General features: G+C 40.7%; 1 protein-coding gene across 10 annotated transcripts in view; it reads right to left on the bottom strand.

The window, feature by feature from the left end:
- The window catches only part of EcR (Ecdysone receptor), a 126,081-nt gene that overhangs the window by 16,207 nt on the left and 85,361 nt on the right, over window positions 1-24,513 (bottom strand). Inside the window, exon 1 of one of the 10 annotated variants that reach the window (XM_089698626.1) lies at window positions 5,808-6,718. The exons of 4 other annotated variants lie outside the window; for them this stretch is intronic. In XM_089698626.1, coding sequence (XP_089554752.1) covers window positions 5,808-6,123 — 316 coding nt within the window. In that variant the 5' untranslated portion in view covers window positions 6,124-6,718. Of the gene's footprint in view, window positions 1-5,807; window positions 6,719-24,513 lie in introns of those variants that run through there. 5 more of the 10 variants (XM_089698625.1, XM_089698623.1, XM_089698622.1 and 2 more) reach the window with 5 other exon arrangements.

The following is a 24,513-nucleotide window of genomic DNA, read 5'->3' as shown; positions in this document are numbered from 1 at the left end:
TTTAGCTATGAAATTATCTTTTGGAACCTTCATATTACGTTCAAGTCTTTGGACAAAGCATCTGAAGTCGTAAAAGTAACGTTTTCAAAGCTATGCCACAATTACTTACAATACGACTTTAATGTAGTGTATTTAAGCGCTAATAATACGAACAATATTTTCAATATAAATTACTTGTTTTCCCTTTTTAATAAACGTGAACAATGTATATTGTTGTTTATACGTTATTACTTTAATTTTCTCTTTAGTAGTTTAAGTGTCAACTGGTTATGAAATAAGTTAAATTATTAACACAGGCAATAAATACGGATTCAGAAACAAGTGTTTTTAAGCAAGCTGCAATGTCGTTGAACTCGACTGAGCAGAAAATTTTTCTATTGTGTAAAGGTAAATTAAAAGACAATGACTAAACTATTTAAATAATAATTGGCAGTGTTTGTTCGAATTTGGTAGTGGGTTTATTTCGTCAGGATTTTGCTGACTATTGATTGACACTGTTACTGACGTGTGTTGTGCAGACTTAGAAAGGGGTCATAGCTATTAGATTATGCAGTCAAAGGGTTGCAGAATCACGCCACTATTATAAAATTTGTTCCCTTCTGCGCTTCAAACGACAGCTGCTTGTGGGGATCGGATTAAGTAATATTATTCTAACACTAAACGTCCATAATCACAACTTTGTAGAGTTGCTCAGATTTCTAAGTTAATTCAAAAACAACTTCATTTAGCGGCAGTTTTGAATAGGACGTCGAATCTTATAATCGTTTTGAATATGTCGATGGAAATATTATTGCTATTATATAATATGTTTTATTTAAAACAGATGAAGTCATAAGCTATCTACTCTCTACACTGACTGAGGTCGGCGACCTCTTTGATTAAGGAATCATCAATCATGACTTGTATACAAGAGGATATCGCATTTCACACTATTGAAATATTCTCGGATATCTAATATGCTGCCTTTTATGTAGTAGCTGGAAAATAATATTCCATTAAGCCGACGTCACAGCCATTTATTACTACTGCTTCGGTGAACGAATTTTCAGGAAATCGAATTGTGAGTCGCTGTTCGATCGAAGCGCGATTCGAATCCATTTTCGAACAATCAACTAATCGACTGAAGGACCTTCGAAGCGGTCCGTAACCCTGTCGTTGCGGCAAACAGACTGTTCAGCGCTAGAAACAAATAATTTCCGGCTATACGTAATGTTATTGCAGAGTAATTAATGCATGATGTTAGCCGGTGCCACTATTTATAAATCGACGTGTCAAAAAACCGCGGTGACCTTGGCGCCCCCACGCGGACGCGCTCATACGTTCACCTCAGGTGGGGCCCGTGGGGAAGGAAAATAGCCCTACAAACATTTCCCTGTGGTACGCAAACACATTCTCAAGATAAACATTGCCGCCCTAAGGAAACATTTGATTGTGCAATTACTGTTATGTATGCGTTCCAAATAATAATAATCTTCCCAGTGCAGAAGTAGAGATATCAAACGACAATGAATTTTTAATAAGCATGATTAAATGTGCTATCTATGGGTTTTCATAAAAGTAATAAGAGAATAATAATTCTACCCGCATGTTTGTGTCGCTAGGCAATAGTTATCTGTGATAGTTTTAATTCTCATGACTTAAACTTTTATTGATGTATTTAGACGACGGCTGATGCGGGTTACTTTAATCAAGTGGGGGATAATCCCATAGTTATTGCGTTTAGCATTTTCATTTTCATTCATTTCTATTCACTTGATTAAGCAAGCAAATTAGATTTATTAATAATAGTATAATGTATTAATGAGTTGCAATTAGTTTGCACGTTTCAATGTTTAGTAATTTATTAGACACAAACAGTTTACTTAATATTTTGGTATCACATCCGAGACTGGGTTGAGTGGCTACTACTATTAAAGATAAATTATCCCCGTTTTCACTTGTATATATCAATTAAATAATAAATAGCTTAAGTTTATTTTCTGATAACATAAAATAACGTTAATGACTTTAATACTGTTGTTATCGAGTTAAGAAAATCTTAACTCGAAACTTTTTTTGGTTCAAAAGAAACTGTAATCCATCATAGTTATATGCGACAAGTTCGAGAACTTACTGAAATATAGAAATTATACGCATTATTTGGAGGTCAGTGACTTACTACATAATTTTAAAGGCCAAATTTTTTATTTGAAACGCAAGTAGAGAGGTATCTGTCCAATGCCCAAGCATCCCAAATCATCACCAAATCCGAGCGGCAGGCCATGGTTACGCGTATGAACTCAGCCTTACAGGATGTCGCTAGTTGGGGTGACGCTAATCTGGTAGAGTTTAACGCGAAAAAAACACAAGCGTGTTTTTTCACTGCCAAACGGACTTCTCTCCATCTAACTCTATCTTTCTGTGATGTACCGATCTCATTAACTGACAGCCTTGATCTACTTGGTGTATCGATTTCTGCAAATCTCAATTTCGGACAATTCATCGAGTCCAAAGCCCATATAGCAGCCAAAAAACTTGGAATACTTGCTAAAGTGAGACATTACTTCACACCGGAACAGCTTCTAAAACTTTATCAAGCCCAAGTTCGGTCGTGTGTGGAGTATTGTAGTCATCTTTGGGCGGGTTCCGCCAAAACTCACCTTGGAGCTTTGGACTCCATCGAGAGGCGAGCTTGCAGAATTATTGCCGATCCCTCGTTGATTCGTCGTAACTCGTAACCTCCAAAGTCTAGATCACCGCCGACAATTTGCATGTCTGTCGGTCTTCTATAGAATACATTCCGGTGAATGTGCGTATGAACTCCACCACCTTATTCCACCTTCTCCATTTCTTTATCGGACATCTAGGCGTGGAATGGAACTCCATCCCTTCACAGTCGATATACCGCACACACGCACTCAGCGTTATGCGAATTCATTTTTCATTCGAACTGCGAAGGTGTGGAATTCTCTTCCATCGTCGGTGTTCCCGGACCATTATAATCTACAGCTCTTCAAGTCTAGAGTGAATAGGCTTCTTCTAGGCAGACGTGCTCCTTCATAGATCACATCACCGCTTTACATCAGGCGGGATAGTGGTCAAACGCCTGCCTATCATGTATAAAAAAAAAAGTGATTTTGACAATGTGTCGGTTTAATTAATTCGCGTTGTCTGTGATAAACGAATTGAACTATTTTGCGCATACGTCTTATGACGTGTTTTTGATGAAGCCTGAACATTAATTTTGTTTTTGTTAAAGAATAAAAGCTTTTAAATTTGCCATTTAGGTAGCAACAATATGATCCATTAGCAAATTGCTAGAACATTACGTTGCATAATATATTGTAAAGAAACTGATCGTTTCTGTGAATATTCAAATGATGATTAAAATAAAAGCCTTTCGTTATAAAAACTGCTAAAGAATGAATATATTAATATCTAGTTTAATTATAATAAACACTAAAATTTACGAATCTAACCTACATTTAAATGTTACGTTTAGTGTGAGGTAGGTACACTTAGCGATATAATGTAATAGGTACTTTTGTTATTTAAATTATAATAGCTATTGAGTGACACTAAAAATTGTGAAGATAAAAAGTTCATGCCAGCGAAAGTTTTAACTTTTTAGCAAGCCAAGAGTAAATCGGCGAACATATTTCCAGTGAAACTTGCAGAAATTGTTTAAAGCATTTTCTGTGCAATTTATTTTCTTAAACTGCGCCGAGACTGGCCTTTGCAATCGGAATGAATGTGAATTGAACGACTTTATTTTTGTAACATTGCCATTATACATAGATGGCTGTATACATATATATCATGGACATACGTGCCTTGTCAGGCGATGCGATTCACCATCGAAGTGGTCTCTAAACCGGTCAAACGAGCCAACCTCTTCGACGAAACCCACTGCATCCACTTTTAAATTGTTTATATGTGTATTACTTTATTTATCGTATGAAAGGAGTCGATTTAGAATATTATGACATATTAGAATATGATATTAGATATTCCATTTATAAATTGGGATCGACATTTTATGGTGACTCGTGGTTTGAGATGTTTCTATATTATGTGGAATAACTAGAAGACATAAAGTTTCCAATAACATATATGTTAAATTGCCTTTGCCGAACATTTCCTATTATATTAGCGTCGTGTATGGAAGCATTTCACATTCTTTAATCTAAATATAGAAAATTCTTCGTTCATGACGAGTCAACAGTTGATGCTAATAGGAGGGAGAGTCCCTCATCCCGAGCACCCCTCATACCTCCCTCGAGAATTGATGATAGATTAAGTATTGTACTATTCTGGCAACAAAATGGTGTTCCTTTGATACAGCCGAATATAGTCTTGTAAGCTGCGACGTTCTACTGGACGCTCCTCTAAGTCTAACGTAATTTGCAAACACGTTTGTGATTTTTCTCGAAATTCAGATAATGTTGTGCAATCTTCAATACTGGATTCAGGTGTTTTCGAATGGTGAAAGATTAGAATTTTATACATAATAAGAATAATCTCAATAATGTACATACAGTACAGAAGGATTTCATTTACAAGCGAAGTCAAAATATAAAATTACCGAACGGCAAAAGCCACTGAATTATGTTTGCGAGTTCACTCGACATGATTATACCTACCTCATTTTGCTTTTCTAACTATAGCTTACGATTCTAGTTTCTAATGAGATTTGAGAAGTAACTTGTAATTATGGCAATTTCTTATGCTTAGCTACATAATTTCTAAAGGCACTTTCTCCTATACATTTTTATTTTTTATGAAATCAAGCCCATCAACTAAAACTTTCGCATAAGCTTTTGCAGTGTAAGATACACATAAACGCAGTAACACTTATACACCAGTAATTAAAGGTGTAAAACTATTGAAAATAATAACTTATTAGTAGTCTTTCGCATGTTAGGTAATTCAGCCATGAATTAACTAAATTAACATTAGTGTCTTGCTACAAAACTAAAACCATGTGGGGAGTATGTATACACAAGTAAGGTATGAATGATAAACCTCAATTAGTTATATCGTATTTTAATTGAACCGGCTTAGTGTTTATCGTTCACAACTTATTTGAATGCAGACGGTTTTCTGTTTCCGGAACACGGGCTGTGGATGTTTTAAATTTTCCATGGTAACCTTGAACGTGTCGCGATAACAATTACTCATACAGTGTTCCTCCTACCTATTTAGCGGCCACAAACCAAACAAGCAACTTTGTTTACTAAGAATAACAACGTACACCATCACACCTACCAATCCCCAAGCTCTCGTCGCTATAAGTCTATAACTGACTTGAGTAATATGGGCAGGTAAACATGGGTGGCGTTTTTTTAACCATAGGTCGCCCACGGACAAACTATTCTGTCATTACTAAGATTAGTCACCAATCACCATACTGTACTCTCAACTTAATGGCGTGTGTTCCATAAATTATAATAACGCATGGTGCAATATGCGTTGTTCAATGTCTGATGAAAATAAATGTTCTAATACAGTATATGTATCACTATAATAAAATGTTAAATTGATTTTAAGGTTCCGAAAAATAAATGTTTATAATACTAATCATTAATTATTGAAAATAGGTAAGTGGTCTAGGTCAAAGTGGCAAATGTAGGTAAGCAAAACGTTTGTATTATGAGCATTGTGCGCAGAGACATCGGCCTGTGTCGCCCGGTCAAGGTATCCAGGCCAAAGGTCGATGACAGCATCGCACCGCCTCGGCCGCAGATCGGCACCGGCACATCGCCGACCGCCAAAATTTGATGTAAACATTTGTATGAAAAATTTACCAGAAAGTTCCGATAACTAACCTGATGAAATAGATTCGTTTTCCGATTTAGGCGTCGTGGGTGGCATCGGCAGCGGCATAGACGGCAAGGGCTGCGTGGGCGGCTGCTGCTGCTGCATCGTGCACGAATGTGTACTGAGCAGCGACTGGGTAGTGTTGTAACTGATGCCATCATCGTAGCCCCAAAGCTCGAGCCCGTACTCGGGCGAGGCTAGCGATTCCGGCGACATAACCATAGCCGGAGGAAATCCCAAAGCAGATGAGGAAGTCACTTCTGATGAACTCTCCTCGAGCATACGCAACGGGAACCCTCCGTTGTTGGACCAGCGGCGTCTCATGTCGACGAGCGCGTCAAACGCTCCCGTGTTCACGACCGCCGACGGACATTATCCCTACGTCCAACACTTCACTTTTGGTCGCACTGAACTATCAAAACGCTATAATAACATCCACTAATGTAACCGGCGTCGAGACCGAAACAAATCCTATTTCACCGTCGGTCGTCTCTACTTCCACTCCAATAAGACAGAAAGTCTCATGCGAACCGAGTTTTTGTCAACGCTACAATAGGCAATGCAGGGAGAAAAGTCACACGAGTTTGTCTAGATAAAATGCAGAGCCAGAGAAGTTACCGCGTACGTTAAAATACAAACACAAACACGTTACGCGCGCGCGACCGTCGTGAACGAAGTACGTAGAGCGAGCGAACAACGACGCGGCCGCTCTCACTATACTCACTGCCACGGTCGAGCGTGACGTCACACCACCGCTCGCACCCCGCAACCACCCCGCATGCCTCTGCCGAGTCGCGCAGCCGTGGCACAGAAAATCAAATAGGTGACAATGTAAAAGCACTTTATCAAAACTTTTTGTTTTAAACAAATTGTTTTCAAAGTAAGTATAACGAGTTCGTTTGCAATGTTATCATTGCATGTTTTCTTAGGAGCTAGGCACGGTTTAATAAAAGTGTCTGATTTAAACATATTCGTCGTCGTTCAAAATATTTTTAACTACTTACCTACCTACCTACCTATTATTGAATGATTTTCGATAAGCGACTATCGAGAAAATTTAATAAAACACTTTAAATACCGTAAATATAAATTATTAATGTACACGCACCTATACATAATAATTAATATGTAATTATATTTTAATACGATTCCACATTAGGTTCTAAAAACGTAATTTTTCATAGGTATATAACACTGAAGATCAAGGCCTGAATGTTAACTCTATATTTGAATAAAATAAATGTTTTATTTATTTGATTACCTTTTCTGTATATGTTTGATTGGATAAATCTAATATTCAATGAATTTTCTATCGTGTACCTGATCTGCGTTACTAGTTCACCTAATTAAATTCAGGTTATCAAACCAACCTTATTTGAGTAGGTTCGTATGAATGATGTTATCAAGAGTGATTATCAGGAGAATATATTGTTGTTAATCAGTTCGTCATCAGAATCACGTTCGCAACGGGTTTTATAATTTTTAACCGACTCCCAAAAACAAAAGGACATTTTACGTGCGTGTGTATTTTTTTAATGGAATGTTACATAAATATTTATAATCAAGTTCAATCCAACGATTTGATAACTCTGTATGACGTGAGAATGATGTTCGGTGACAAATTGTTAGTTCGTCATAATCACGTGTTCGCAGGGTAATTGACCTGCTGTGTTTTGGAAGTATCATCTTGGCTAATTTGATTCTTATATCATGATTTGTATAATTTAGTAAGCGAATTGGATAACATAGAGATAAAAGTGTAAAACTTTATTGTTATGTAAATATAAATCAGGCCGTAGGTAATAAATATAAAATAATAGAGCAATAGTTAAATATAAATCTTAAGACTATTTACCTACCTAATTAATTACTCGTTATTGTGTGGGTGCAACTTTAATTACGGTAGATAGCAACTAATAATATTTCTAAACGTATTTATGAAAATAAAAAGCTTTTTACAAGGAGGTACACTTGTTTGAACATCGTATAACAACGTGACTCTACGACCTATAAGAAACAATACAGTCAAAGTTTTTCGCGCTTCCTTCATTCGCGGTTTCACTATTCGCGGGTGGAAAAAATGCGACCTAATTTCTATATTCGCGGCCCAAAATTCTTTATTCGCGGATCGAATCGGTACATCGGTACATACATATATGTATTTACCTAAATAAAATCAATTGTTATCCTTAGAAAACGCCTGAACTACAACTACGAATTTATAATGTCGACTAAAAAACGAGTAAAAAGTGCTAAGCCATTGCCTAAACCTGAAGATAATACATAATTAAATGGTAATTAATAAATATGTATGGTCAAAAATTTCAATAAAACTGATTTCTTTATGTATTTGCTTCCTTATTTCGTCACCTAGGAACGTATCCCCTATAACCCCATACAAATTACCATTCCATATTCACGGTTTCTCTATTGGCGGCACATTTACGGAACCTATTGCCCGCGAATAAAGAACTTTTACTGTAATTGAAATCAGTGACTCGAACCGTCCATTTCTTGAACAGGGCAAAGTATATTTTTTGTCACCGCCTCTATAGTACAGAGCTACAGAGTACAGACAATGTTTGTACAGTCGTGATGTTACTCAGTCATGCGTGCACAAAGTGCTCGATTGCTTCTCCCCCCACCCCGCTCCGACCACTCAAAGTCATCACGTTATTGAAGTCATCGCGATTGTTTAGAGTGTTTTAGTCAATGACATTATTTATACAATTTCATACTTTTAGTAACTCATATTTATAGCGCACTTGCACTGTTTCAGATTAAAATCTATTGCATATTGCTGAAGTGGACGTGGATAAGGAAAACTTGAAACAATTGAATGTGAAGAATTAAATCACATGCATTTATAGTTTAGACCTATTAAAAATACTTAGTTACTAGGCAAAACGTGGATTGGTATTGCATTGTTAAGGGATTAAATTAATGTAGTACCACGAATTATTTTGAAAATTAAAATAATAGTGATAGGTAATTCATACGTTAAATACCTGATGCGTAAAAGAGTCTGGTAATTTATCCCGCTTACCTGAAACAATAAAAGATTTTGTTAATAATAACAACATAGTAGAAAAGAAGCATGTGAAAGAAAATTGTAGAGATTTTTCAATGTATCTAGGTAGAGACGCTTTCATCGAGTATACATCTATATAAGCCTATTAGATTAATTTTCTTCGTTTATCCCTGGTATATTTCATGACGGATATGGTATGACATTTCAGAACAAAAAACAGAACGACAAAAATGTGATTTATCGAGCGAATCTGTAAAGAATCGCTATGACTAGCTTTCTGAGTAGAGTTCTCTTAAAGTTACACGACTATTTTTAGCAAGTGCACGACTGGTTTAAGTCTTTCTCGTATTATGTATCATTCGAAGTTGGACGGGTTATTATCGTTGTCGTGTTGTTACTAGCGATGCAGGCGAATAAAAAGTGGACGTGGCGGAATGGTCTGCTGAAGCGCAATTAAGACCAAGGTCTCCGGGTTATCAAACCCGTGTCGGCGACTCGCAGTGCCGCGCCTCGCTGCCGTCGCAAAAAATGTAGCGAATAATGAAGTCGATGGTATTAAAAGATAATAGCAGACTTAACACGCCGACTGCATAACCTTTAATACCCACACATGCATCGGTGCTGGTCATTCGTTACGTTCAATGGCAGCGTAATGAGAAAACCGAGCGTGCTGAACTGACCAGTGACAAATTAGGTTTTCTCTCACTTAGCGTTCTAATTACCGTACATTGTAAATATGTTTTAGTTTCATTTGTAGTTTGAAATGCTCGCTCGATGATAGATCCTGGAAGGACGGAATTTAAACGAACTGAAGCAGAACTTATAGTTTTGGCTGGGAGCCATTGAGTACAGGAGGAAGTCAAGGCTAAAGAGCATCTATTGAATACGCAATGGTCATCCTGTTCGTTGACTTCTATGCACTTGACAATCACTGATGTTAGTCGCGAATGTGACCTGCTAAGAACCATGTTACCGTTCTATTCAGTCACACGGACGATTATGTAATGTTTAGGCATTATGTTACGATGTTAGATGAACGTAGGCTTTTAGTGAATAGCTTTAGTTTTACTTTCGCCTGCAAGCGCATCGACTTACACTCTACTAGCAAACAATATTTGCCGTATTTCAGTCTCAGAGCTCTAGGAATATAAGCTCTGTTTCGGGTAAAGTAAAGTCCATTCTTGTATCACGAAATGGGGCAGTCACTCCTTTACAGGTTCGTGTTTCATACCGTATGATTTACGTGATATAACTATTGAGTCCGCATTCGCAGTGATATTGCACTGGGCAATCAAGGTTTCGCCGCGGGCTTATATTATATTCTAGGCCTTGGGAAAATATAGAATCGTTGTCTTGCTTATTTGTTTCTGTTTCTTCATATATATGAGAATTTCATAAGTCTTTCGCTTTTCTTAACATCATATCGTCTTTAAAGGTTTCTGCAGAGTAGTTCATTCCACAAAAAATTATAATATATGAGATTTGTCACTTTTTTAGATATTAATCACGAAACATGTCAAAAAATATAGTAATTGGTCATGTTTTATGAGTGTATTTACGAGTGTTCTTGCGAAAGCGAGTTATTTTTGTATGACAACGATGCGAAGATGCGATGTTTGTTTTTGGTTACATGTTTACTTTGGGACTTTATTGAGCGCCTGTAAAAACAGACGTGCTGCAGGAATCCGGAAATTAAATGAAAATGTAATAAACAATCGATATTATATGCGTGAAAAAAATAATTAATATATTGGACATACTTTTAGCATATGAATGAAGAATTCAAAATTGATTTTCTGTTGGATAAATGCACAGCAGAAGCAATCTGTAAAAATAATTTAAACACAAATGAAATAACAGCTTGTTCAGCTCTAAAATATGATGAAATAAATCCATTTTCTACTATTCAAATTGTATTCACTAGACTCAAATAGGTCAAAGCAATACATTGATGCGTCGACCGTTGTGCGGCGCGCGTGAGTGACATACAGATGGATAAAATGCATCGGTTGCGTAATGCATTGTCCTCACTGTAGGGTAACGATGACACAACTACATGTTACTGTAATTGGGACACTGTTACTATGCAGTTTCATTCATCATTCAAACTATCTTCCCATTTAGCATAGGTACTTTGCTCTTGTGCCTCCAAAAGTTGAAGCCTTAAATTTAACGTATGTAATTATACTTCAAATTCAAGTTATAAGTCATCCTTATTTATAGTCCTAAACAAAACAACACTGTAATAAAACGCTACTGGTTTGACAAGTTCTTAGTAATTCACAAAGGGCAAAGAAATCCAGTAGAGTTTTTTGTTTTATTTTATCAGAAATTCCGACAAAGAATGCACGCAACGTTACAAAAACTTTTAGCTAAATTTATGCAATATTAATTACCGCAAAACAACACTCTTGCTTTCTTAAATTACAATGAAAATGTTCTAAAATATAATATTTTATACTAAAATATCCATTTCATTTCTGTTTTCTATTTGTTTAATTTTCTATTTGTTAAGCAAAGTTAAAACTAATAATAACGTTAATCAAAGAGTTGATCGCACTCTAATTTATTAAGAGGAGATTACAAAACTAAAACATTAAAATACGAAATTCGTGTAGGAGTGGAGCAATTTTTCAATATCAAGGCGGAACAATAAGTAGATAAACAATTTTTTTTCTAAAAGCTTAAAATGGTGTATCTATTTATTTCTCTGGCATAGTCCGTGTCCGCTGTCAGTGCTGTCACAGAAGCCGTTGACTCCAGCTCGGAAGAAAATTTTGCCAAAAGATAAGATCTGCAGTTTTTTATAGAAAAAGATTGACAGCCTGTGTCGTCTCCCACAACATTTGCCAATTTCGCAATTAGACAAAATAATTATGTATATTTATTTTAAATAAAACATGTGGGCTTTAACAAGATCATAGTTTTAATTTAGAACGAAAATTCGGCGTCCAGATGGTATACAATTGGCATGTGATAAATGAAGTCATATTTGAGCCTCGGAACATAAATCATTCATAGTCGTTATCTAAGAACAATAACTTAATGTAACCTGCAAATGCATAGTGTGCAAGGTCTAATTCGCATGTGCAGAATAATTGCATGCCAAGTTGAACATTATGTCAGACCGCTGGGAGGCACATTAGTAGTGGGATAAATTGAAGATAATTCTATCTAATTGCTAGTCATGGTCAAGGCTAATAAGCACCAATATGCTATTACATTTGAAGGTGTATCGAAGGTCTAGTCTTGAATTGACATACACATAACTATGACATATTGACTATTCGTAATCACAAAGTATCATTTCGAGACGGAGCTCATAAAAATAATATAAATCACAGTTTCCTTATGACTTGCAATATGAAGACTGGTCGCTGGAATTTATTCCAGCGCCTAATGCACATAAAATTTGCACTTAACATTGAATTGCTCGAGATTTTATTTGCACAATAATTGAACGCGATGAGCATGACACATGTGCTAATACAACGTTGCCTTGAAAATGATTTTAAAAATCGCCTGAATTGGTACGTTTACCTTCCTTCGTCGTGTAGTCATCAAATATTTATTATACACTGGCTGATGCTACTAGTGCGAATTCCGCATAACCTATTAAGGAGACTGCCAACAACGGTTTCTCCGTTCTCGACTGACACCTACGAACGTGTGTCCTAGTTGCAGTGCTGGACAATTGCCAAGGCTCTAGGCTGGGTTTTAGACCTTTCCACATCCAGTTAATTTACCTTACAACAATAATAAGCGTTTTAGAAAAGTAAGCTTTATGAAGCTAAGGATATTACAAACGAGCAAAATCATGAAACAAGAGCGAAGCCTCGAAGAGGTTTATGTGACTTGACGCTACCTTAGGACGTAGTGTAAAAATAGCTCAATGTAAATACATAGATCGTATTACTTAGACCGGCGAAGCAAGACGAACGCCTCGCAGGTCACGGGCACGTCTTAGTATATTGAATTTATAGCGTCGTAACTCGTAGTTGTGATCGCACTGAGAGTAACAAAACCGGCTGTATTGGCGTCTCGGCCATTGTTCACGCTAGGAATAAAAGTCGCTTTGGTGCAAGCTCACATTGCCAATAAGAGCACTTGTATAAACTACCAACACGAGTATAATGCAAGAATTTTACTACCACCTCTCGTAAAACTATTCCGACTTGCCATTTCCTACTGTAGGCAGGAATGAAGTTTCAAATTTCAATTTTAAAAATACTCCTCTGTAAGGAATTCTACAGATTAGCAACGGTAAAGAAGAACTAGTTGAATGAATCAGTTTAAGTTTGAAAAAGACATCGAAAATCAACTTTGGGAAATTTGCTTTGAATAACTGTAAATTTTAAAGAAGACCTACTTATAATTTAACTCTAGAATGAATACAATTTAAGTGATTTTTTTCTGGCATCTTACATCTACCGATAATGGGCAACGAGTTCAATTTATATTGTTCACCGTTTAATGACTTGTAATTACTTATTATTAAAATAGCATGGATAATCTTGTAATTTAATTGGATATAGCATTAACGTACCCCGACGCCGCTGTCCGTAGCGAGGTTTTATTCTGCCCTTTAATCAAGTCTTGTAAATCATTTCCGACAATCGATCCCATCACATTGTATCAAGATATAAATGATGACCGTGAAATAAATCTCTTGGTTTCGTTTTTCGATTGCAGATAACTTGCAACAAGACCTTCATTAAATTTTGCTTCTGTAATGCTAATCGATTTAATAAATTAACATGTGGTTACGGTTACAGGACACCTGGTAATGATAGAACGTGTTCTAACTAATGTTTGTCAAGTCTCGGTTCTAGCAGAGGTATTTTTATCGACTTGCTTGAATATGCTTGACATTTCAACGGTCCCTGTACTGTAATTGCATCTGCTGTTTTTTATCCTTGCAGGTTCACCTCTGCTCTATCAATTTAAAAGTTATCGCCATTAACTGACATGTGCTCATAGATTACGCATAACTGGCTGTAACGATTATTTTTAATTATGTCTAGAAAACATATTATAGTGCTGATCCTGTACAAAAAAACAAGTGAATAAATGACAGTTTTTAAATCAATTCAGCGTGTTTCTTTTCTGAGAGATACAGACTTTTAAGACTATAAAGCTAAACCATTTATTGTTGGCAGTGTTTAGAAAATAGATCACATTCCCGGTTAGTCGGAAGTGATTAAGCCTCGACATCTATCAATCAACCAACCAGTTCTATATTTTGTAAGTCGCTGTTCTCCAATATCTATTTCTAGTTATTTTATTGTATTTCCGCGACTGTAAATCTATTTTATGCGGTCGTTTGAACAGTTTCGCAAAAGTTATTTAGTCTTAACATTCTCACAGTAAATTAGGTCCAGAGCCGGTTTGAACACGTTTTTTTACCAATAAGTCCTATTGCTATAAAATGCTCGTAAAATAAGTTATTTCGAGCATATTGTGCACCATTACATTGTAACAGAATGGTTTGACATTACTTTGTAGTGCACGGTGAAATATCGTTTTTAACTAGAGCCGAAGAGAACATTAACGTTATCTTTGGAATGCATGACAGCACGTATAGCACACAATGTAGGCGCTACATAGTCCTGCACACAGCACAGTGCACATCGATGAACTGCCCTTGAAATACGATAACGCAGTGTTCGTCGTGAGTCGAGCGTTACGTAATACATACCGAGACGAAGTTTTTAATCTCCTATAAAATGCGTGAAAGATCGGGGCTTGATGAGCCATAGTCACGACAGGTACAGACAGACGTGTCTCCAACCAAAAAAAAAAAAATTATAATAATTCTCAAGTCCAAAGCAATATTCAGATCAGCGATAATAGTCCATTAACTGATTCGAGTACTTATGTTTGCAATTACATCTTGAATATCTTCTAATTTTTTTTTTATTTCCTACATAATGTATTTATTCTTGGTCATTCAATTGCGAGAAACATTAATATAATTTAGTTGTTCAGTGAAACAATTGCGACACTACGAATTTTGCTTACACAACACAACAATTCATAATTGCTGTGTAAGGATTATGAAAGCATTTGATGTGTACAGAAGCGGTTGACGGTACAATTGGGAGTTCGGAAGCAGGTCATCAAATCAGGGCACACTCCAGCATAGCCTTGACCTGGCCGACCGCGCCTGACTCACAGCGTGTGCATCCACTGCAACGTGCGTCACTTGCTCCTATTTATATATACTTGCTATTATATAATCAACATCTCTCCTCGTATATTAACGTTTAATTTGACTATGAGAATCATTAGCAGTTATCTCTTGTTGTCCATAAAATGCACTTCTTAGAAATATGCTTATTTATTTAAAGATCTTATCTAATGAATAACAAGAAGACAAAGTAATGTTAAAATGGAAAAAATATGCAACTCATTCGAAGTGAAGAGGGATTGCATTTATTTTCTCATAGTTTCAAATGGTGTAATTGGTTCAGAAGTGTGCTAGTAAAAGAGCATCCTCCAGGACATGCAAGTGGGTCGCCGAACGGGGACAAGGCTGCAGATAGCATATTATTCTATCAAGTCGTTACGCGCCCCGCTATTTGTAGAGCTATCCGCTTTATTAATTCCTAAGGGAATTAAACTCACTCCCGCCGATTCACATGTAGGTACTATTGTGGTACTAGTGCATAAAGGCAAGCTTGGTATTTCCAAAAAATGACGAACATCTTAACTACAATCCTGTCTAGACATCTTGAGTAAACATTTTAAGATAAATCTTTACCGTCGCGTTTCCTCGATGCATCATAAAGCCTGTAACCCTAAAGTTATCGCGTTTATCTCGGAGGTCAACCTTGAGCTTTGTCGGCGACATATTTACCGAGTGAAGTCGACGGAAAAATATGTTTCTGACGACACGAGCGCTTACAATGATAAATTTATAATTTGGTAAATTTATATTGACCTGTTTCTTCCGTATTCACGAATCACGAGGTCGTCATACGTTTATCAGTGGCGACCTTTATAAAATGAAAACTGTTACGGACGACAACCCCTTGTAAATAGTTTCACCATGTCTTAAGTATTTTTTAATGTATAAAGTTCCTTCGTGTGTTTTTATTGTAGAATAGAGTAACGTTTTATAGTGTGTTTTTGATTATCTTTTTATAATGTTTTAGTGTGATATTATTGTATGTACTTAGAGAGTTTATAATACGTTGTTATTTTGCTATATTTTATTATTATATCGAGTCTATGTAAAGTATAACGTAGTAAATTCATTTCGGTAGACGCACGCGGCACTTTTACCACCGTCGGGTGTATACTGTGTAAAAATGCACCTCTAGCCTACGGGGTACGGCGTCTTACCCACCGTCGGGAGTAATCCCTATAGTTTTATATAAGAGAAACGACTTTTGACCGCATAACACACACCACTCCGCACAGTCAAGAGCTCATCACTTGAGCAACAGCAAGAAGCAAGAAGCAAGAAGTCTCACGGTCAACAGTCGTCGCTCAGTGTACCTACTACTATTGTATATAGTAATAAGAAGCTATTGTACGTCGTTATTAAGAAGAAATTGTACGTCGTTATTATCAAGAAATTGTACATCGTTATTAAGAAGAAATACAGTCCACTGAATTAAGAAAAAGGCGGGTTTTATTATATCCCCAATTGGCCCCCCATAGAGGTTGGCCCTTCGGAAGCCGGATCAATAAGAAACCGGTACGAGCGTTAAGAAGACCTGGTTGAAGACCGAAGAGACCCAAGTAACATCAAGATCACCCAACGGTGCGACGGGCAGGCGTTTGCAGTGCAGAGCGGCGCAACGAGTCAGCGCAGCGAGCCAGCACAGCGAGCAACGCAGCGAGTCAGCGCAGCGAGTCAGCGGCATCGTGGTGATCCAGCTTCAATTAAAAAACGCGGTTTTCACCGCGCCTCTAATTCACAGCACCTAACGGTGTCAAAGGCTGTGAATTCAGAGCTTAACGCTGTTGCAAGACAGTGGTGCAGTGCGTGGTGTGACACTGCCGGTTCAGTCGAAAGGCGCAACGGGCGTCGAACCGAAAAGCACTGCTACGCCGGTAAGGTGTTGGACGGTATTGGGACCGGACTGTAGGTACTGCCAAAAGCACCGGACACTCCCGCCGGTGACAGAGCACCCAGTACTTTCCAGCACTCTCTGCCGGGTAGGCCCTCCCTTTCCTATCCTTATATTCCATCCCTGAAGGAGCATATCTCGGTGCGAGCCGAGCCCTCCTGAAGGTCTGTTAGGGCCAGTTAGGCAGGTAGGGGGGCACCAGCGCCCGAAGAAGATGCCAACAACGCGCAGTCAGACTACGGGGGACGCGAATAGGGTACACGCCGAAGGTCCTGCGTCGGCATCGGCCGACACCTTTGAAGTCCCGGACACACACGTTGGGGTAGGCACGACGACACCCGCGATGACGACACCCGCGACGATAGTAGGAACGCAAGCTAGGCGCACCGCGGCGCCATCGGTTAGATCACAACGCTCGTCGGCGAGCGTAACGGCTAGGATCAAACGGCGAGAGTTAGAAACCGCGGAAAAGCTAGCTGCATTTAGGCGGGAAGAGCTACGCATCGAGGCCGATTTAGAACGAAAACGACTCGAGGCGGACGTCGTCGATATTCGGGAAGAAACAGATAGGGAAAGCGTTGAGGGAGAGATTATTAATCATCGCGTGAACGATTGGTTAGAGCGAAGTATGCCACGGGGGGAGCCGGAAATCCCCAGAGCCGCGATAGGAGCAGAGGCGAAGACGCCGCGGAACCACTCGCCAGAGGCACGGCGGAGTACTACAGGGATTCGTGAGCTGACGTCTCGTCGCGTACCGGATAGGCATAGGGACCAACGATCACCGTCGCCGCGGCGACAGAGCGATATAGAAAAACTCGCGGTTACGTTAGAGCAGCTAACGTGGAATCGACCGACATCAAGGCAAGCTATGGAGTTGCCAGGCTTTAACGGGGCCCCGGGCGAATGGCTACCGTTTAAAGCAGCGTATGTAGAGACAAACGCGCAGTATAGGTTCACGGCAAGCGAGAATATAGCACGCTTAAGGTCTTGCTTAAAAGGAGAAGCGAGGCAAGCCGTATCCGCGTTATTGTTTACAGCGAACGACCCGGACGTTATACTAAAGACACTAGAGCAATGTTTTGGGAGACCGGAGGTTATTATAGACAGCGCTTTAGAGGACATTAAGCGTCTGCCGCGTTTAGGGACCGCGCCCAACGAAATAAATCAGTTCGCGATAAAGTTGCAAAATATAGTTACGATAATATCGTGTCTAGATGAGCGAGGATACTTGCAAAACCCGATGTTAGCGCGAACGGTAGTAGACAAGTTGAGCCCGCACATGCGGTCACGCTGGTGCGATTATGCGGAAGACCATGGAAATTACGCGGAGCCAGAGATTACGACACTATCACGCTTCCTTATGCGAGAGGCGGATAGGAGTCTAAGGCACACTTTCGCGTCCTCGGGGCTCGCTATAGGCGGTCGAAGCATTGGTAGGTATAACGAGCCGGCACAACGTAACGAACGCAAACCGATGAAAGTATACGCCACCGCGGCGGTGGAGAGTAAGGACGTATGCTTTTGTTGCGGGGCGGAGCATAAGACGTTTACGTGTAAAAAGCTATTAGCGATGCCAGTTCAAAAACGATGGGAATGGGCGAAAGAGACACACGTATGTTTCCAGTGTCTGAATAGCAAACACAGACGTTTTCGATGCAAAGCAAAACGCTGTGGCACGGAAGAGTGCCGGGAAGGTCATCACGCGTTATTACATTTACAAGAAAAGAAAAATAGCGAACGTGAAAGCGAACACAGCGAGGACGTAGCCGTACATACGGCGTCCATCCACGCCACGACGGCTCTCAGTAAAGTACTACTTAAAGTTTGTCCTATCACCGTCAGAGGCGCTGGCGGTGAAGTAGAGACGTACGCGCTACTGGATGAAGGGTCCACAGTCACCTTGATAGACGATGAACTCGCAAACATCGTGCGCGCACAGGGGCCAACGCAGCCGCTAAGTATAAGGGGTATCTCGTCTGCTACGAATGAGAACGAAAGCAGGAAAGTAGAGATTAGTGTACGCGGCCGCGGCCAGAGCGATTTCAAACAAATAAAAGCGCATACGATGAGAGACTTGCGTATCGGTAGTCAGACGGTGCGAGCCGAGTATTTAGTACACTCGCACCTAACATCGTTAAGGTCACGTGACTTGTGCTACGAAAACGCGACGCCTAAAATACTAATTGGAACGGACAACTGGCACTTAATCGTTTCGCGACGCTTATTGGTCGGCGGGAATGACGAACCGGCGGCGTCACTTACCCAGTTGGGATGGGTCATTCATGGGACCGCGCCGCGCCGATCGATAACGCGGGACGATGAGAGGGTGTTACACGTCGTGAGCGATAAGGAATTTAAAAGTAACACAGAGGACGAAAACCTGCGCGATAGAGTGGAAGCACATTTCGGAATAGACGCGTTAGGTATTTCAATGCGTGTGAAACCGTGCGAGTTAGATGAACGCGCGGTACGAGCCTTCGAATCGTCGGTCGCGCTGAGGGACGGGCATTATGAGGTGGGACTGCCTTGGAAGAATAGCGATATAATAATGCCACCTAGCTACGAAGCGGCCCGGCGACGATTACAAGGAATCGAGTTGAAAATGGATAGATCGCCGTCTTTTAAAGCGGATTATACGGCGCAGATAGACAGGCTCATCAAGGAAGGATACGCCAAGAAGTGTGAAGGCAGCACGCACGCGACGCACGAACTAGATACGCGACTTTGGTACTTGCCGCATTTCGCGGTAACGAACCCGAACAAACCGGGTAAGATGCGGCTAGTATTCGACGCGGCGGCGCGCGTGGGAGGCCGCTGCCTCAATGACGTATTATTGGATGGGCCCGACTTGTTACAATCGCTCAACGGCGTATTATTTCGCTTCCGGGAACGGCCCGTGGCAGTATCGGCCGACATAAGAGATATGTTTTTGCGAATAAAAATACGTCCGGAAGACGTGGCGGTGCAGCATTTTCTGTGGCGAGGGGACGACCGAGTAGGTCCGCCGCAGAAATACGTCATGACATCCATGATATTCGGAGCGAGGAGTTCGCCTTTCTTAGCACACAGCGTGCGTAATAAATGCGCTCAAGATCATCAAGAATCCCACGCACTGGCTTACGAGGCCATCACGCTTAATCACTACATGGACGACTGGCTGGATAGCTTCAGCTCCGCGGAAGTGGCCGCCCGCACCATACAGGAGGTTAGAGAAGTCTACGAACGCGCGGGTTTCCATTTAGCAGGATGGAGCGCGAACATAGAGGAGTTACTCGCACCTGTATGTAGAGAGGATAGAGCCGGCGCTCCGCGTGAGCTAGGCGCCAACGCCCACGCATATGAAAAAACGCTAGGCATCTTGTGGTTATCGGGTAGCGATGAGTTAGCATTTAATACGGCAATGAATAGGATTCCGGGCGACATTAAGAACGGGCAACGCGTACCAACAAAGCGAGAGGCGCTAGCGACGGTTATGGCGTTATTCGACCCACTCGGCTTGTTGAGCCCGTATACAGTCACAGCCAAGATTATGTTGCAGGGGCTGTGGCGCAAACAAGTCGCGTGGGACGAACCATTGCCCGTCGAGGAGGCTGAAGCCTTCAGCGAATGGTTATCAGATATACGGTACATAGAAGCGTTGAGGTTACCGCGCTGTTATGAAAAGAAAGAGATAGCAAGTAGGCAATTACATGTGTTTTGCGACGCGAGCGAGCAGGCGTATGCGGCGGTCGCATACTGGCGATTTGTGAACCATGACGGCAGCGTGTCCGTGGCGCTGATCGCAGGAAAAGCCAGAGTAGCTCCCATGAAGGCGCAAACGATACCGCGGCTCGAGCTGCAGGCGTGCCTAATAGGCGCACGCCTAGCGGAGTCAATTATGCGCGAGCATCGGGAACCGTGCGAAGCTACATTCTGGAGCGATTCGAAGACAGCACTGCATTGGATTAGGAACGAATCCGCGCGATACACGCCGTACGTAGCGCACAGGCTCACCGAGATCACCGAGTTAACAAACGCAAAGCAGTGGCGATGGGTACCAACAGACAAGAACGTAGCGGACGCCGCCACACGAGCAGGAAATACCGCACTTACGAGCACGAACAGCTGGTTTAGGGGACCGCGATTCTTATTAGAATCGTCCGAGACGTGGCCCCAGGAGAGCGTAGGAAAGCCGACAACAATTTCATGCGAAATCGTAGCGCACGCGACCGTAGTAACACCGTTGATAGACGTAACGCGGTTCTCAACGTATACCCGATGCGCCCGGGCGTTAGCGCGCGTTTTATTGTTCGTCGCTAAATGCCGTAAGCAAATACGAACTATGGACGTAACGTTGATGGAGCAGGCAGAACGGACGTTGTTGAAGCAGGCGCAACGAGAGAGCTTCGCAGATGAAATCAAGGCGCTCGAGTGCGGCAGAGGCGTCCCGCGCACTAGCCGCGCGTTTAAGTTGAACGTGTGCATAGACGAAGACGGGCTATTGCGCTTGAGAGGGCGGATTAACGCAGCCGACGTTCCTGAATTACGAAAACGGCCGGTCCTACTCGATGGCAAGCACCCGCTCACACGTCTCATCGTCATTAAAGAACACAGTGAAAACGCTCACATCGGTCGCGAACACGTAGTAAATAATTTACGGCAAAAGTATTGGATAATAGGTATACGCGCCGTAGTAAAATCGGTTATAAGTAAATGTGTCACATGCACGGTGAAGAGACGCAACCCAAGTGTGCCCATAAAGGGCAACCTACCGCGGGTACGACTAGACATGTATTCCCGTCCATTCGCGAGTACAGGAGTAGATTGTTTCGGCCCGATGACGGTCACGGTAGGTAGGCGCAGAGAGAAACGGTGGGGAATGCTATTCACGTGTATGACAACGCGCGCGATACATTTAGAGATCTTACATAGCTTGAGTACGGACTCAGCCATAATGGCACTACGTAGGATGGCCGCGCGACGCGGGTGGCCAGCGGTTATAATGAGCGATAACGGTACTAACTTTCGCGGCTCCGACGTCGAATTAAGGCGCGCCTACGCAGAGTGGCTGCCAGAGTTGGAAGGATGCGCACTGGGAAAAAGAACAAAGTGGAGGTTCATCGACCCGGGCGCACCCAACCAAGGGGGTAGCTGGGAGCGGCAAATCCGTACGGTTAAGAGCGCATTGACGGTTGTATTAAACGAACAGGCACCCCGGGACGAAGTGCTACAAACGTTAATGAACGAGGTCGAGTTTACGGTAAACTCGCGACCGCTTACGCACGTCTCAGTCGATCCTGAGGACCCGGAAGCGTTAACTCCGAACCACTTCTTACTAGGAACGGCAGACGGTATGCCAGTGATAGGTTCCAGTAACCGGTTGGACAAGCGGGCTTGGAGGGTTGCGCAAGCGCTAGCCGACGCTTTCTGGGCTAGATGGGTGAGGGAGTATTTGCCTACGCTTACACCGAGGGGAGACGCGGTACGGTCGACACCGAACGTCAAGAAAGGGGACGTGGTGTTGATAACAGACGGCATATTACCGCGCAACGTGTGGCCTTTAGGGCAAATAGAACGTGTGTACGAAGGGACGGACAAGGTGGTGCGCAGCGCCGACGTAAGGACCAAGGGGGGGATTTTTAGGCGACCCGTTAGGAGGTTAGTCGTCCTCCCGTTAAATGAGGGCTCCGAGGTTCTGCGCCGGGGGGAGGATGTTACGGACGACAACCCCTTGTAAATAGTTTCACCATGTCTTAAGTATTTTTTAATGTATAAAGTTCCTTCGTGTGTTTTTATTGTAGAATAGAGTAACGTTTTATAGTGTGTTTTTGATTATCTTTTTATAATGTTTTAGTGTGATATTATTGTATGTACTTAGAGAGTTTATAATACGTTGTTATTTTGCTATATTTTATTATTATATCGAGTCTATGTAAAGTATAACGTAGTAAATTCATTTCGGTAGACGCACGCGGCACTTTTACCACCGTCGGGTGTATACTGTGTAAAAATGCACCTCTAGCCTACGGGGTACGGCGTCTTACCCACCGTCGGGAGTAATCCCTATAGTTTTATATAAGAGAAACGACTTTTGACCGCATAACACACACCACTCCGCACAGTCAAGAGCTCATCACTTGAGCAACAGCAAGAAGCAAGAAGCAAGAAGTCTCACGGTCAACAGTCGTCGCTCAGTGTACCTACTACTATTGTATATAGTAATAAGAAGCTATTGTACGTCGTTATTAAGAAGAAATTGTACGTCGTTATTATCAAGAAATTGTACATCGTTATTAAGAAGAAATACAGTCCACTGAATTAAGAAAAAGGCGGGTTTTATTATATCCCCAATTGGCCCCCCATAAAAACAATGCATTCGCTGTTATCATTCGGCCTTCCAGTTTTAGGTTGTTGGATTAACCGTCGCTCGGTGATCCGCTTAAATGTTATCAAGTGTGAAGATTTTGCATTGATTTACAATGCAGATATTGAACATTTTTGAAACGATCCGTGAAAATCCGTTGGAGCAAATTACACATTTAAAAGAACATCTAAATGAATATCCTTGAGTGTGTTTATCGAATCTCTTCAAATAAATTTGCGATTAAGAAGACATTGAAGCTCCCCAGCATGTGTTGTAACAAAAAAGGAACGCACGTTTAGTTCATCCGCTTTATATTAAGGAAGTGTCTAACATACGTGTCTGTGTTTGGAATACTTCACACATGTAATAACAGCCACAATTAGGTATAACATGTGGTCTAGTGTTATTAAAGCAATAGAATAATCGTGCAAATTTTAACGAACTAATGTATTTCCTTAAATTATTCTATGATTTATGAAGGTTAATGAATTACGTTTTTAGATTGGTGAATAATGATTTAATTTATCCACTTTTAGGTAGGTACTTTAATTTTGTATTATAAAATCGTTAAATAACTCTATTCTGGATATATTACACAAATTCATTATTTTCATAAATTTAAAATTAAAATATACCTAGATTGAAATAGTTTTCAAATAGAGGCAGGTGGTGGCTTTATCCTCATTTCTATTTTTGTCTTCAAATTTTGCAAAAATTATATGTTTTATTTTATTTTGTGTATTTCAAATTTTAAACGAAGCGTCACGTCAGCGACCAGGCATTCAATAAAATAAATGTAGGATTCAATAAATATTTTAGACTTGCTAGAACATTTTGGGTTCATTTCTCAGTTCCATTCCAAACTAAAGTTCAATTCACCGAAGTTGCCATCTCCGCAACAACGAAGCTTCTATTACTGCCTCGATAGAACAATATCGTAGTTAGAATACCGTTCAACTGAACTAACATGAACTACGCGAATGGCGTTTGATAGCTGTCTGCATTGTAGGGCAACCTTGTATTATCACCGCCCTTGGTCCACTTACCGCTATCTCGAGCACATCGGTGGAATCAGATAAACGCTCTCAATTTCACACTGCAATGTTCTGTTGCTATTAAATTTATACATTTCAAAGCTTCGAAGTATGATTGCATTGCTACGTGCGCACAAACTTTGTCAAGTTTGAGCGTTGGAACTTGGAACAATACGGTAAAATGAACCTTATAGTATAAATTTATAATGTTAAGTATTTATTTTT

The sequence above is a fragment of the Colias philodice genome, chromosome 9 (genome assembly GCF_061535455.1).
Source record: "Colias philodice isolate Cphi_HAF_F1 chromosome 9, ilColPhil1 Martin Lab GWU primary, whole genome shotgun sequence".
In the NCBI taxonomy this organism is placed as follows: Eukaryota; Metazoa; Arthropoda; class Insecta; order Lepidoptera; family Pieridae; genus Colias; species Colias philodice.
Note: the sequence above shows the minus strand (reverse complement) of the source record. Positions and strands in the feature narration are given on the sequence as shown.